This window comes from Protopterus annectens, chromosome 12.part0 (assembly GCF_019279795.1).
Source record: "Protopterus annectens isolate FY-2018-M chromosome 12.part0, PAN1.0, whole genome shotgun sequence".
NCBI classification, from domain to species: Eukaryota; Metazoa; Chordata; order Ceratodontiformes; family Protopteridae; genus Protopterus; species Protopterus annectens.
The window spans coordinates 126375602-126391182 of record NC_056746.1 but is presented as its reverse complement, the minus strand read 5'-3'; the positions used below and the strand labels follow the sequence as shown (position 1 = coordinate 126391182).

At 37.2% G+C, this 15581-nt stretch overlaps 1 protein-coding gene across 1 annotated transcript in view; it reads left to right on the top strand.

Annotated features, from left to right (window-relative positions):
* Positions 1–15581, top strand: part of XYLT1 (xylosyltransferase 1) — a 1579383-nt gene that overhangs the window by 835511 nt on the left and 728291 nt on the right. Inside the window, exon 3 of the mRNA XM_044089152.1 lies at positions 3370–3542. Within this exon, the coding sequence (XP_043945087.1) occupies positions 3370–3542 (173 nt within the window). The remainder of the gene's footprint in view (positions 1–3369; positions 3543–15581) is intronic.

Genomic DNA, 15581 nt, shown 5'->3' with positions numbered 1-15581 from the left:
GAATTTTAGAGACAGGGTATTGTCTAGTTGTTTGACATGAACTTTTCCCTCCATATGTCTATAGTTAAACAATCTAATATTTTTCAGGTGGTTTGATATAAAAAGTGTGTCTATGTTAAGAGTTTTGTAGTCCTTTGAAAACTAGGTGTCACTTACAGTTTACTGAATTTTAAGAACAATAAAACGTGTTCATACTTAGAAGAATCTAGCTTTTTGGGGACTGACTGAATTATTGAAGAGTTATGAGGTGTTATACATTTTTGAACCACTGTGCCCACACATTTTAACTTCTCTTGAGAAAGTTACATATTTTCTATGGTCTCTTGGAAATAAGAGGAAGCTTGTAAAGATCTTTGTACACATATTTCTGTGTCTTACTAGGAGGTTCTTTCTGGAGAAATTTTGTATGCAGCTTCTTGGACCTTTTGGTAGTGTGTCACTCTCTGACAACATCTTTGGTGACTGTTCTGCACCTCTCCACCATGAGATTTGTTTCCAGAAATGAAGGGGAAAATCCAATTGCTGTAGAAACTGCCATGCATGCTGTGAGTTTAAGTACAACAAACCTTAGTTAAATGAAACTCCTTCCAGAATAAAACTAAGTAAATCTAGAATATTTTCAAGGAGCATGACAACTGCAAAGAAGCTAATGATTCAGCTTGTACGTTTAGAGAAAAATAAATTCTAATGCGATTTATGTTCCCCAAGAGACTGAGAATGCGCCAGCAGTACTGCATGCAACAACAGCTTACACAGTTTTATTTATGAGTCATCACTGCTGGGGACTGACATTCTTTGTATGCCATATTTTCGGACTTATTACCATTGCTCAGCCCCACATTTGTACAGTGCATGATAGCTGTTCTTGGATTTCACAGTACCTACCATTAGAGCCCTAAAATTCTTGAGTGTAGATGCTTGGATGCTGTGAAGTTGCTGCATGTTATTAGTATATCTGCTTTCTTGCATTCTCCTGTTCCTTGCATCAAGCTACCAATAGCTCTAATGTGCACATGTAAATTTAGGTAAAACCCTAGCATCATTCTCTGTCTAGTGGTCCTCTAAATTGCCCACAAGTGTGTGTGTGTGTGTGTGTGTGTGTGTGTGTGTGTGTGTGTGTGTGTGTGTGTGTGTGTGTATGTATCCCCCACTGAACTTGTGTTCCATCAAGAGCTGGTTGCTTGCCTTAAGCTTGTTTCATGCTGGGATAAGCTGCGGCTCCCAGAGGGAACTGGAATATGAATAAATGAATGAACGAGTGCTGCATGTTCATACTTGATTTACACACTTAATGAAAATCAGCAAGGATATTAAATTCCACAGTGAACTGGCACAAAACATGTTCCATAGTATAAAAAATATTTGGTTTTGGATATATATATATATATATATATATATATATATATATATATATATATATATATATATATATATATATATATATATATATATATATATAAATAAATAAATAAATAATATATATATATATATATATATATATATATATATATATATATATATATATATAAACACTTCAAAAAGGTATTATTTTACATGACTTGTGATTGCGTACCTGTATCTTTTATCTACTATACAATGTAAGTTAAAATATATTTACTAGAATAAAATATAGTGGGCTGGATTCACAAATGCCCTATAGTGGGCTGGATTCACAGATGCCCTATGCTATGCATACAGATGCTGGGTGCACAGCATGTTGACCCTTGACCACAGTACAGATGAATTATGAGCAGAGTCATATTCCTGTGAGTATGAGCTCAGTGGTCCATAGAAGCAAGGGTATAGCACAAGGAACAGCACAGTACAAACTGCACCTTGACAGCTTATTGTGTGTGTGTCACATGTATACAGACAAGGTGCCTTTAATGTGGCAGCAGGCTGGCTGCATGTCATGCTGATGCTAAGGTGGTCAGTTTGTTGCAAGGATGCATAACACTGGTGTGAGTGTGTCCTGCAAGTGTATGTAGAACACAGTACCATGTGTACAGTGACATATTCAAGAAAGGACCCACAGAAATGCACTGTCCTGCAGTGGTATGACAACATGGTAGTAATATCAACGTTACACACATACACACACACACACACACACACACACATACACACAACTCGCTTTATAAAAAGTCGTGCGCACCTCAGGAGTAAAAACTGTTAATTTAACTTTCCATGCCCACATACAAACATATACACATGGTGTGTGTGTGTGTATGTAGAGAGAAAAAGAGAGAGAGACCCATTGTGAGATATTCATTTAGGGAATGTTAACAGGTTTCATTTTGTAGAATGAATACTACATATATATGGGAGATTTTTTTACTAGGGCATTTTTCTGACCCCTGTGTCTGGTGAGCATCAAGTCACTGAACTTCCCCATTCCTGTGGCCTTCAAACAGATAGCCATGTGGGGTGTTTATTTTCTGTCCCTAATCCCACCTCTCTTGGCTTATATGGGCACCTGTATCACCATAAGAGCATCCACACCCTCACCCTGGTATATGTATACTCCCAAACACGCACACACACACACACACACACACACACACACACACACACACACACACACACACACACACACACACACACACACACACACACACACACATTCAGTTATCTCATATATCACAGGTCTATCAGCAATCCTTGGTGGCATGGAGGATACCATCTGCACAGCAAATCATCTGACCAAGAGCACCAAATGCACCCCCCCCCCCAGGATTACCAAGACAGTGTAAATCATTGAGTCCCACCCCCACCCCTACTGTCTTGGTTCTTCCACTGCTTTAGCTACTAAACATACTCTGGTCTTCTGAGTCATAGTCAGGGCTTTATTTATCCCTGAACCTCACAGATGGCTAGGATATGAAGGCTTTTTTATGACACTCTGTAATATCATAATGAGGAGCAAGTTATCATATGGGGTAGTATGCAATGTCAGTTGAAATTATTGTCATAATTTATCACTGATTATTGAATGTAAATTGAAGGTTTGCTGGTTTTATGATATGAATATGCTTTTATAAACATCGTACTATTTAGTTCAACATAGCATTTGCTAATTTGATGTAAAAGGGTAGTATGACAATAGGAAATGGTCTAAATTCACATTGTCATTCAGAAATGTTTCTTTCTTCTTCAGAGAGGTACATTTCTGCTTTATTAGCACTGTGGCTTTGAATACATTTACAGCATTCCTATCCACAAACTGTGTGTTTAAACGATTTTTATTTTACTTCTCCTGAGAAGTGGGTTTGGAGGGGAAATTAAACTACAGAGACTGATGCTGATCTTCATTTTGTCATAAGTTACAAATAAATGTGATTAAAATTAGCTCTTTTTCATTTTTAACAGGCAAAGCTAACATTAATATTCAGTGGGATGAAGACTCACTGGAGAACATTCCAGAGAACCCAGTCAGAATTGTTTTTGTCTTAGTGGTGCATGGTAGAGCTTCCCGTCAACTACAGCGCATGTTTAAAGCTATTTACCACAAGGATCACTTTTACTACATCCACGTTGACAAGGTATGTTGGAGTATGCTGTAAATAAGTACTTGCAAAAGTTATTCCTAAACACTGATAACTTTATAATTCTCATCTACTTTCTAATGGAACCATAGTGTCATACAACAAGCATATAACTAGTTTTTGCACATCTACAGCATCTACTTAACGAGTTCATGCTAATAAAATGAAGTGAATATTTCAGGTGTAGGCATTAGTAATATCCAAGGTACAGAAAACAGCTTCTAGGACAGCTGTCCTACATCCAGACAGATGTGTCTGTGTGTCCATATTTCTATTTATCTGTGTACTTATCTATTTGTTAACCATGTAAGTGAACTAGTCGAAGGATCCTTTTCAGCCATGACCTGGGCCATGTGCCAAAAAGTGAACACTGACATGTATAGTGATAGTGATGTAAATAATTACAGTAGATGACATTGTTCCATACTTTCAATGGACATTTTTGATTACATTTTGAACTATTAATGAACATTATCATTGCATTAAAGACTGAGAGCAAGTAGACGGCTTGCGGATTGTCCTGACATAGTCAATAAAGACTCATTATTGCCATGATGTGCAACAGATAAGAAGAATGCAAGTATCTGTAGAGGCTGACATGCACAGCGGTTTAAAGTCTGAATTGTATTTGAGTACAGTGAAATGGAAATGTAAAAATAACATATTAGGTAATAAAACACTGTGTACTAAGATACTATCATTGTCAGTATCTTGCAATACAAGTTCTTTGATTTTTGAAGCAAAATTTGGAAAGTGAAAACGTTAGAATTTTTTTATAACATTGGATTGTCTCTAGAGACTAATGCAGGCATAGCCTGGCCCAGTGCCACTGAAGTATAAAGTGCTTACAATGCCCCAGATAACCTGTGTTCAACTGACAGCATATGCATTGTTGGTACTCGACAGTGGAAGGATAAGAGTCAGTGGCCAATGTCAGCTCACCCATCCCTGAGGGGAGGGAAGCTGCCCAAAGCTTGTTGTAACAGAGCATTAAGAGCAATGTGAACTTTGTGCTCCAAGGTGTATACCACTTGGTTGCAAGGCTAGGCAGGTGCTGAACCTCACACGCATGTCCCATACGCAGTAATTGAGCAGCTTGTAAGGCTGTCATTCATAGGGAGTGCATTAGGGAATATCCCATGGCAACTGTACCACGAGTCTATATTACCAAAATGCATTTCTGGTGAACACCTATCCATCAATACTAAATCAGTAAAATAATTTACTGAATGTAATAAGGGCAAAGACGTAGTTGGCCAACAACAGAACATTGTCCTTTTTCTTCACTGTAGTGCAATCTCAGAGTTGGTATATATAGTTAGGGGGTGGAGCCCCCCACTTTGGTGAGTTCGATTTCATGTCGATGTTGGTACATTATGCTGCAGCAAGTATTTCCTTGCCGTTATTACATTCAGCAAATTATTTTGCTGATTTGGTGTCGATGGTCAGGTGTTTGCCGGAATTGCATTTCTGCGACATAATATAGACTCATATTATACTACATCAGTGTTTTTTATCTCCTCACTGTCCCTTGACCTGGATGGGGTTTCACCCACGGGAGGCTAAGGCCAATCCAGCAGACCCTGTTAATAAGGAGAATAGATGGTGACAGCTGATGGTCATTTGCGGTGAGGGGGGCCTGCATTTGGCATTGTATTCCATCATGAATGTTTTTAAACATTAGCTGCATAACTGTTAGGAATCTTTAGAAGGTCAGTACCCAGAATGCTGTCCATTCACTATTACAAGGTCAGTACCTAGAATGCTGTCCATTCGCTATTAGAAGGCCAGTATCCAGAATACTGTCCATTCACTATTAGAAGGTCAGTACCCAGAATGCTGTCTATTCACTATTACGTGGTCAGTACCCAGAATGCTGTCCATTCACTATTAGAAGGTCAGTACCCAAAATGCTGTCCATTCACTATTACAAGGTCAGTACCTAGAATGCTGTCCATTGACTATTAGGTCAGTACCCAGAATGCTGTCCATTCACTTTTAGAAGGCCAGTACCCAGAATGCTGTCCATTCGCTATTAGAAGGCCAGTATCCAGAATACTGTCCATTCACTATTCTTCCAGTTTATATATACATGGCTTTATTTCCAAAGCAGTTCAGCATTTTTTCCAGAAATTTTCAAAGGAGTGCTAAAGCCATAATTATCTGCAAGACTTTCTTAGAATGGATTCCTTCAAATGCAAAGGAAAATCTGAATATTTGAATTTTAATGAAAAAAAAAATCAAATTTTCTCTCATTTTATGCCTCAGACAATAAAAATAATTGTAGAGAAAGACTCACTCTTTTTAGGCCTCAGATCACCGAAAGCGATATTTTTCTTTTCAGCTAGCAAATTCTGTAGTTTGTAAATTTCAAAAGGCAATTCTGACCTGCTGATATCAAATAAAAATGTATGCCCATACTGCTACAAGATATTCTTATGAAATTTTCAGAGCAAGACACTGGAATGTTTTACTGCTTATTGCTTGATTAAATACTGCTTAGGGAAAGCAGATATCAGACTATCAAGGATGTTTATGCTTGAAAGAATAAGTAAAATGTGCCTGTTTTGCTGAGAAGAGAGAATTACAATGTTTAGCAACTTGACTAGAGCTTAATTCTATCAGTTGTACCACAGATGTTTTCACTAAAAAATGAAATTATTCTTTGCCAAAGCTGCTGCAGCCATATATATATATATATATATATATATATATATATATATATATATATATATATATATATATATACACACACACACACACACACACACACACACATGTGTGTTGCTATACATCTTCTTCTTTTGGCTTTTCCTGGTTAGGGGTCGCCACAGCGGATCACCTGTCTGCTCATGATTGGCAGTAGAGTTTTACATTGTCGAGTTGCCAGCCCAGCACCCAACCTTCCACGGAAGGCACACATATGCACGCACTCACACTTATGGCCAATTTAGAGTGTCCAATCCTCCTACAGCATGTCTTTGGGATGTGGGAGGAAACGGGAGCACCAGGAGGAAACCCACGCGACCACAGGGAGGACATGCAGACTCAGCACAGAAGGCACCCCAGCTGAGGATTGAACCGGAGAACTTCTAGCTGTGAGGCAACAACGCTAACCGCTGCACCACCGTGGCTGCCCACGTGTGTTGCTATACATAATGCACACAAATTGCTGAGACACATTTCATCTGATAAAACTAAGTCACCTTGTTTTTCATCAGCAGTCTATTTCAATGACTGACTAAACTGATCAAGAAAGGAAAACATTTTCCTGTTTTGATCAGTTACATTAAAAAGGAAAAGAAAAAAAGAAACAGACCACTACCTCATAGACAGAATTTGTCTGAAGAGTGGCACAGTTGGGGACAGATTATATTCTGCTGAGGAAAGGTTCCTTACATTCAGTAAGGATTTTGGACCAGATTCCAAAACAAACTTGCTCTCAGTGTAAGGGACTCACTCCAGTTTAAGGCATATATCTATAAAGCAGGCTTACAGCACAACAAGTAACTTATAACAAGTCTTTTAGAACTGGGCCCTTTGTTTCAGCCCTTAAAGACTGTGTTTCTAGTGTGTATTTGTACTTATTGCTAAACTGGTGTATGAGGTATGTTTCCATGTGAAGTATCTCGGTTAGTGACCCCAAATGTTTGCCAGACTGAAAGTAATCAATAGGAAAGCATGCAACATTAGAAACAACATTTCCATGATTCAGACAATTTATTCTGATACTGCAGAACATATGTTCGTGTCATGTATGCATTAATTTATTTTTTAAACTTTGTAAAAACTTAATTTTGTTATACACATGAACACATGTATATATACACACGAACAATATATATATATATATATATATATATATATATATATATATATATATATATATATATCACCAGTAAGACAGCATGCAGACTTATAAATATAACATATATGTTACATAATGCAACCATTCATAACTTCAAGTCATCTTGTTTACATTCAGACCAAAGGTACACGACTGTTAAGAATGCTATTCTTTACCAATCTCTGTTGGAATAGTTTTCCAGTAGCTAAATAAAATCGCTGATACAACTACCATCAATCTAGAAGGAAATCTGATTTTTCTAAATGGAAAAAAATAGGGGGACCTAATGAAAAGTCTTGAGGGACACCTTTTGTTAGGTTGCATTGATCAGACATGGTATAGTTCTGTTTTCATATAATGTCTTCCAAAAATGTAGCTAGTATATCAGGTAAAATATCTCTTTTTTTTGCAGCAGAATAGTGTTATAGCAAAGGAATATGGGATCTTGGGAAGCATACCCATTTGGAGAACACTCTCTTGTCTCAACATAAACACAAATATGATTGCATAGTAGCAACTTGTAAGCTGTCAGACCTTTTTAAAGAACAGTTTGATAATTTACAAGCTGTCCCCGGGTGATTACAATCACTTAACATATAGCTTGAAAACTGGATAGCAATCTTTGTGTTCCTTTTTGAAAAGTAAGTTAAAATAACTGTAGGGCATAGAGATCAGCAGATTACAGTCTATTAATGGAGCGCACCTATGATGATTAGTGACAGGTTATAAGCTGTCAACTTTTTTCTAGCAGTCAGGACCCCCTCACGTTAACAGTAAGGACAGTTTCCCATTCATCCACTTCTGCTACAGAACTGCAATGGAGCTACATAGGCCTCTTTCCACAGCAGCATAGGGACTGTCCCTTGTAAATCTTTATGAAACTGAGAGTAGTTCTACAAGATCTTTCAGTTTTTACCCCAGCTGAGAACTTCCTGGCTTCCAAGATGTTTGCATTGTTCAGATTAAATTGGAGCTATACTAAGATAGTTGGTTTGAAGTACTTTATGAACAATTATTGTGGCATTCGTTGTCGCCTCACAGCAAGATGTTGTCCCATTCAATTCTCAGCTAGAGCGTCTTCTGTGTGGAGGCATGCGTGAATGGGTGTGCCTTCGTTGAAGGTTGTGCATCAGGGCTGGTAACTCGGCACGTAAAAATCCACTACAAACATTAGCGGACTGGAGTTCTGCTGTGGCGACCCCTAACCAGGATAAACCGAAAGACACAACAACAACATTGTGGCATTCAGCCAAAGTGTTATGCCTGTCTACAAAATCTAAAAATCAGTAATCTTAACAACAGTATTATTAGGGTACATTTCTTTCATCCAAAGCTATATCAGTGGAGATTTCAGAATGTTGAAAAAAAACTTTTTCATAGATATATGCATAACAAACCTAATATTTCCTGTTGAGAAGTCTTATTGCTAGCTGTCATACAAATCGGGCAGCAGTACTGCACTCTGGTACTGGCATTTCTTACTCTGAGTACTAGTCTGACTAAGGCCACCCTTTCAGCAACAACAGCCAGTCGTTGCAGTTAAGGAAAACAAATTATTTTTTTCAGGTTGCATTTTCATGGTGAATAAATGTGAATAACATTTTCTTTCATTTTCTTTTAATGTTTTCTTAAGACTATTTGGTTTCAGCCTTGAGAATTATGTAGCACCTACCACCTTAGAAGTATATAAAATGTTCCAAGACTCATTACAGTATCTTTTAACCAACAAACAAATTCATTGTACGAATAAGTAAGCTATGTGGAGGAAATATTTTTCATTATAAAAGTGTTCAAAAACGAGTATTGTATTTGTGAAGGTGGAAGGAGGTAAATGAAGGGAGAACTGCAGAAAGTACTTATTTGCTGTCAACTGAGCTGGTTAATGCTTGATACACTGGGAGTTCAACTCTCAAAATGCTTATCTTGGCCTTGCAGTGAGCCATTTCTTTTATTTTGTGTAGATTTAATTGCACTTTCTGTAAATGGACAAATTGTGTGAGACTGTCTATGAGATTACTTTCTGAAGCTGTTCATTTTTTTTTAAATCACCTTTTATTTTTTTTTATACAGTATAATTCTCATAAATGTCATTTCGGTTTGTAATAGTAGTAATGCTGTATCTTCATATTTTGCAAAGTAATTAATATGCTTTGATTATTAGAAAAAATATCTGAGTAATTGGTTGATTGACCAATGCAAGAATACCAGTGTTTTCAACATTATGGCTTACTTTCCTTTATAATAACTAATTAATGATGTCTGTTACATAATGCAACATAATGCAACTGGTGATTTATAAATCAAGAAGCCATTAACTGCAGAATACTTAAATTTCTCTTCCTGACAATGTTGTTAGCTACCACGACTTTTCAGTCAGTATTAAAATTGTCACTAAGTACATAGCAGAGACCAGCATGCTGTAAAGCAGATGTGAGAGTGTGTGTGTGCGTGTGTGTGTGTGTGTGTGTGTGTGTGTGTGTGTGTGTGTGTGTGTGTGTGCGTGCGTGTGTGTGTGTGCGTGTGCGTGTGTGTGTGTGTGTGTGTGTGTGTGTGTGTGCGTGCGTGTGCATGCGTGCATACTTAGGATGTTGAGGGTACAGTCTGTAACACCTTTCACAAAATGTAAACTGCTTCCTTGGACTCTGGTTTACTTTGCATTTGTATGTATATATATATATATATATATATATATATATATATATATATATATATATATATATATATATATATATATAAAAAGTCATTGTATACTGAAATAGTAGGAATTGTAAATGCCATTTTCATAGCATGAATTCATGTCAGTCCTTTATGTTGATTATGCTTTGCTGTAGTATTTGTGCTATAAGAGTTTGAATGACACATCACAATGTTTTATAGTGCATATTAGTGTAAGGGACTCCTACAAGTTGTTCTGTAAAAGAAGGTTTAGCACAGACATCGTGTAATGTTAAGGCAATCCACGGCAGTGTGTGCTTTTTAGCTTCAAAATGACTTTGTGTGGGGCGGGGAGTCCTGAAGAACCTCCAGGCACATCCTCAGTATCTACCCCCTTTTTCTTGTAATACTACTGCTACGTGCCATGCATTGTATTTTTTACTGGCAATACACACCATACTGTGGAAGGCATATATCACCATGGAGACCCAATAGTATGCAAATCATGTTCATAATGAGAGGTGATTATGAACCACATGTGCTGGGCCATGTTATTAAAAGCAGAATCAGACACTTCAATGCTACGATTCATTATATCATGTACTTGTGGAAATGTAGTTATATGATGTAAAAACATAGAACATTTTCCTTTTAGATAGTATTTGAATGAGTGCAGTCTGTGGAAAGTCCTGTTATAAAAAAAAACATTGTCCAACTTAAATTTAATCTGCTTTTGGGTATTTTTGAATACAGTTATAATTGAATTATGCATGCCATTCTTGTGCGCAAGGGCAAGTGTTTGCTTGGGAATGAAGGTGTTGGCTGGCATTCTGAGCTGTTGCCAGGTAACAGTTGGGAATGAAGGTGTTGGCTGACATTCTGAGCTGTTGCCAGGTAACAGATAATCAGCAAATTGGGGTGGTTTGATTTGTGTTATATAGTTTGGAATGGACTGTAGTTTCACAAATTGTTTACTCAATATGTGGGGTTGATAGTAGCCATCTTTGTGGTCAGTGTATGACCGTTCTATGTAGAACATGGAATATTGTTCAGATAAAAAGGCCTGTATCTGGTAGTGGTATATCAGATTGTATGTTTGCATCAAAGTAATTAAAACAGCAATTGATGAACAAAGAAAGCTAAAGAAAAATAAATCACTTTCCAGTGAGGGAGTCGGAAGGCTTAGTATAGAGGTTTCTACACAGTCCATGCTGGGGGCTGTGTCTGTCTTGCACAAACTATGAATTATCAATAACTCCCAAGGTTGCTATATGTTGGAGGAAGAGGAAAAACATCCAGTGTGACAGCAGTCAAGATATTTTATTTATTTAAATAAACAGCAAAAGTACGATCAACAAACAGATACTGGTTCCAATGCAACAGATAAAGCGAAAGTATATGGAAACAGTCAATTGCATAAATGGAACACAACGAATGGCAGTGCTGCAACTTCAAACCACTCAAAACAAACTGTCTATACTTATGATATCAGCAGCTCCAACAGAACCAGTCTTTTATAACAGCAGTAGACAGCAAATATACGTACTATAACAGAAATCCGTTGAGGCAAATGAAGCGACAGTCTTGAGACATAAAATAGAATTTAATGAACAGAGTTAGCGCTTTCACCCGTAGGCTTTTTCAAACTCATAAACACATCCCTTTGCTCATACATTTTATAGAGCTAAAAACCTTCTCATAGGTCAAGCAATAAAACAATTAATGCTAATTAAGTAACATTAAATCTATTTAAGAACATATCATCCCTTTTTAACAAATACTTGTAAAAATGCTTATAAATGGTATTTATAAAAATGCTAGTAAATGATGTTTATAGCTGAATCTATTTATAGCATATATTATCTAACAGACTAATAACATAAATAATACTAATACAAAAATACACTATTATGAATAAATTGATGTTATAATATAATAGTAATAGATAAATAAATGAATAATACATCAGTAAAATACTATACAATATAGTGTTCATGTCTTATACCAAAATATACTCCAGTCTTACTGATGACTACGTGCTTTTTTGATTGTTCTTTTCTTCAGAATAGGTTTTATTTGAATTTTATCATTCAGTCCTGGTGGTTTATCCGCCCTCAGGCGAATAATCCATCTAAGCTCACATTCCAAAACAAAATTATCAAAATCCCCTCCCCTAGCACTGGGATGAACAAGTTGTATCACATGAAACCTAAAACTATGGTCACCCCCTAGGGTATATGAATGCTTGGCAAGTGCATTATGTTCTGAACACTTATTCATGTGACAGACATGCTCCCTAACCCACTCTCTGAGTTGTCTACTAGTTTTTCCCACATAAAAAGATGCACAGCCTGTGCACGTAGCTAAACGAGTTTACATAGCGAGACAGCTTTAAAAAAAGTAACAGAGATCTTCCTTTCCCCATTGCTTTTTTAAAGCTGTCTCACTATGTTAAAATCCTTTAACATAGTGAGACACTTTCTAAAAAGCAATGGAGATCTTGCTTTCTCCGTTGCATTTTTTTAAAGTTGTCTTGCTATGTTAAATGGGTTTAACATAGCGAGATAGCTTTAAATAAATCAACTGAGATTCTCCGTTGCTTTTTTAAAGCTGTCTCGCTATGTTAAAGTCCTTTAAAATAGCGAGACAGTTTGTAAAAAGCAACGGAGATCTTGCTTTCTCCATTGCTTACGCCCACAGCTCTGATGTACTGCATAAGCATGGGCATACACAGTACATCAGAACTGCCGCAGAATACTAGACAGCTGCGGAAGGGCAGCAAGGAGGCATTATACAATGCCATTATTTAAGAAAAGTATAATAGCATTAACCCACTTCTGGGTATGGGTAATGCTGGATTTACCCATGGTTGTCTTTGTTTGGCCACTCAGGCTTCACCCTCATGACAAAACCACACCAACCATGGGTAAATCCAGCATTACCCACACCCAGGTGTGGGTTATTGCTATATTGTTTATGTTTGCACTATAACAGTACTATATAAGCACCTACATTACAACCTTTGCATTATTGACATAAAAACAATAAAAACACATATTGCAGTGGTTATAACTGTTCAAACAAGTGTTTGTTTTATCTTTCAGATTGATAGAGGGCAGACAAATATGTGACTGGAAAAATAGCAATATGTGAGCAAAAGCTACAGTATGAAATTATTGTTATATTATACTAGGAAATTCATCCCGGGGATCACGTCAGTCACCCGCTAGACCGGGGACCAGGGAAGTAAATATTGTGGGAAGAAATAGCCAAGGAATTGTTATGGCTAGGCTTGTATAGGCCCTAGAGCAGATAGCCTAGTACCAACCTATGAACTTTTAGGTATATAATAAATAGACTGCCAATCTATTAATGTCAGTGGTCAAAAAAGCTGCATGATATACATATTTAAACACAAATATACACAAACGTGTCCACACACGTATACACAGACACAGACTCACTCGACTAAGAGGGTACATAAGCAACTTAATTTAGTTGTTAGTTATTTCTACAAGGAACGTGGTATACAGATGTTTAATGTACTATATCTACTGACTTATTGGTGTGATGTATTGCTGCTTGTTTAATTTGGATATTTAGATTTGCCTGGCATTATACTATACTGACTGTGGGAAAAATGTAAATGAAGTAAATCTTGGAGAAAAGGATTTAGTTCCTCACTCACGATATGTACTTTGTTTCTCCCTTGCATATTTACTTAACTAGATAAGATCTTTCACGACACTCGTAAAAACCTTTTAGTCTGCCTAGCAGGACTTGCTGGTTAGTATCAAAGAAGTATAAAACATAAAAGAAAGATACATTCAGAGGGCAAAAGGCAAATGTAGCTGTCAGTTTTAGCAGCACGTGCAGTTGATGCAGGATATTTTCATGCTGAAAATATTGATTGAAGTCTATGTGCATTGTTGTGTGTGTGCGTGTGTGTGTGTGTGTGTGTGTGTGTGTGTGTGTGTGTGTGTGTGTGTGTGTGTGTGTGTGTGTGTGTGTGTGTGTGTGTGTGTGCGCATATTAAATTAAAGAAAAAGGGAAAAACGCAGACAGACTGACAGGGAGTGCCACATGCAGTCAACATAAAAGGAACAGTGGCAGTTGTTTTCTTTTTTCAGCATAACAGGTTAGTAGGTAATAGCAAAATGTCAGACCTGTCTTTGTTTACTAACCTGAATATTTAGCTGTCACCTGCCTTAGGGTTGATGACTGTGGTTCATGGAGAATTCCTTGCTACATGCTGTAAGTGTGTTCTTTATGTATCAGTACAACAGGTGTCCATTCTTTACAGCAGAAAGTGAGTAAATCAATTATAAACATCTGAATGCAGGATTACATGTCCCCTGCTAAACACTGTCTGAGACCCTGTACACTTACTGACTAATTTATGCATCACATGACTGAACAATGATGACTAATCAGAGACCTGAGTTAAGTAGGTTTTTTTTAGAATCCTTTTCACATGTATGAGACTTGGAACTGTGATTTCAGAAAGTCCAGAAAATGAATTGTACTTCAAACACAAAAATGTATGCTTTAAAACTTGTTTTTATACCATTAACACATTTTTTTTCAGATGGATTTCACCCCTCTGTATTTCCCAAGTGTGGAATCTGTGCACCTCACACACCACTTTTACTGATGTATACTAACTATGGGGTCATTGTACGTCAAAGTTTGAGAAATAGCCTTGAGATATTGCAACTTAGTATATATTCCCCCACATGTAGTTGTTCTCTTCTAAAGATCACAATTGCGTTCCTTGGAATTTCTACAGGGACACATTCTTTGAAAACGTTTATGTAACTTTGAAATTTCAAAAATTTCATCCAGCCCAACCAAAGTCTTAAATGAATGTTTGATTTGTGCAAAAGATGGGAAACAAACTGCACTACTGCTGACTCAGTTTCAGGTTAAGTCTTGTACACCAGGAGGGCACCTAAATGTCTACACTCCTTTGTCATGGTGTAGATGTCAAGGATGGAGGCTACAGTCCTTCTTCCATCTGTACTGTCGTCCCAAATGATGATGATGGCAGTTATTTTTATTATTATATAATATTACATGAAGTGATTATCCTTAAGACTAAATAGCACGAGAGCACAGGTCTGTTGTCGGCCATCGAATGGGCTGACTACTGAACAATAAGCATCCAAAGTTCACTCAGCAAACTTTCATTCCATTCACACTGTAGAGCGGTCTGGGAGTTGGCATATATAGTAAGGGGGGGGGGTGTTGGGCGAAGCCCCTCTCCTTGGTGGATTTGAAACACTTTGTGTGTGAGACAGGAAAGTGTTGGACAAGTAGTTACTTACTCTGTCAATGAAAGTTTGCTAAATTAACTTTTAATGATTATTGTTCGATGTTCAGCCATTCAGTGGTTAGCCTATTCAATGGCCGAACATAGTCCCCAAGAACACTGCCTCCTTAGGGTATGGACTGCACCAACCACAACCAAATAGGCACCTCATTATACAGTTAAACTACAAGGTTTTAATAACCAGCTTCCAAAGGACTGACCT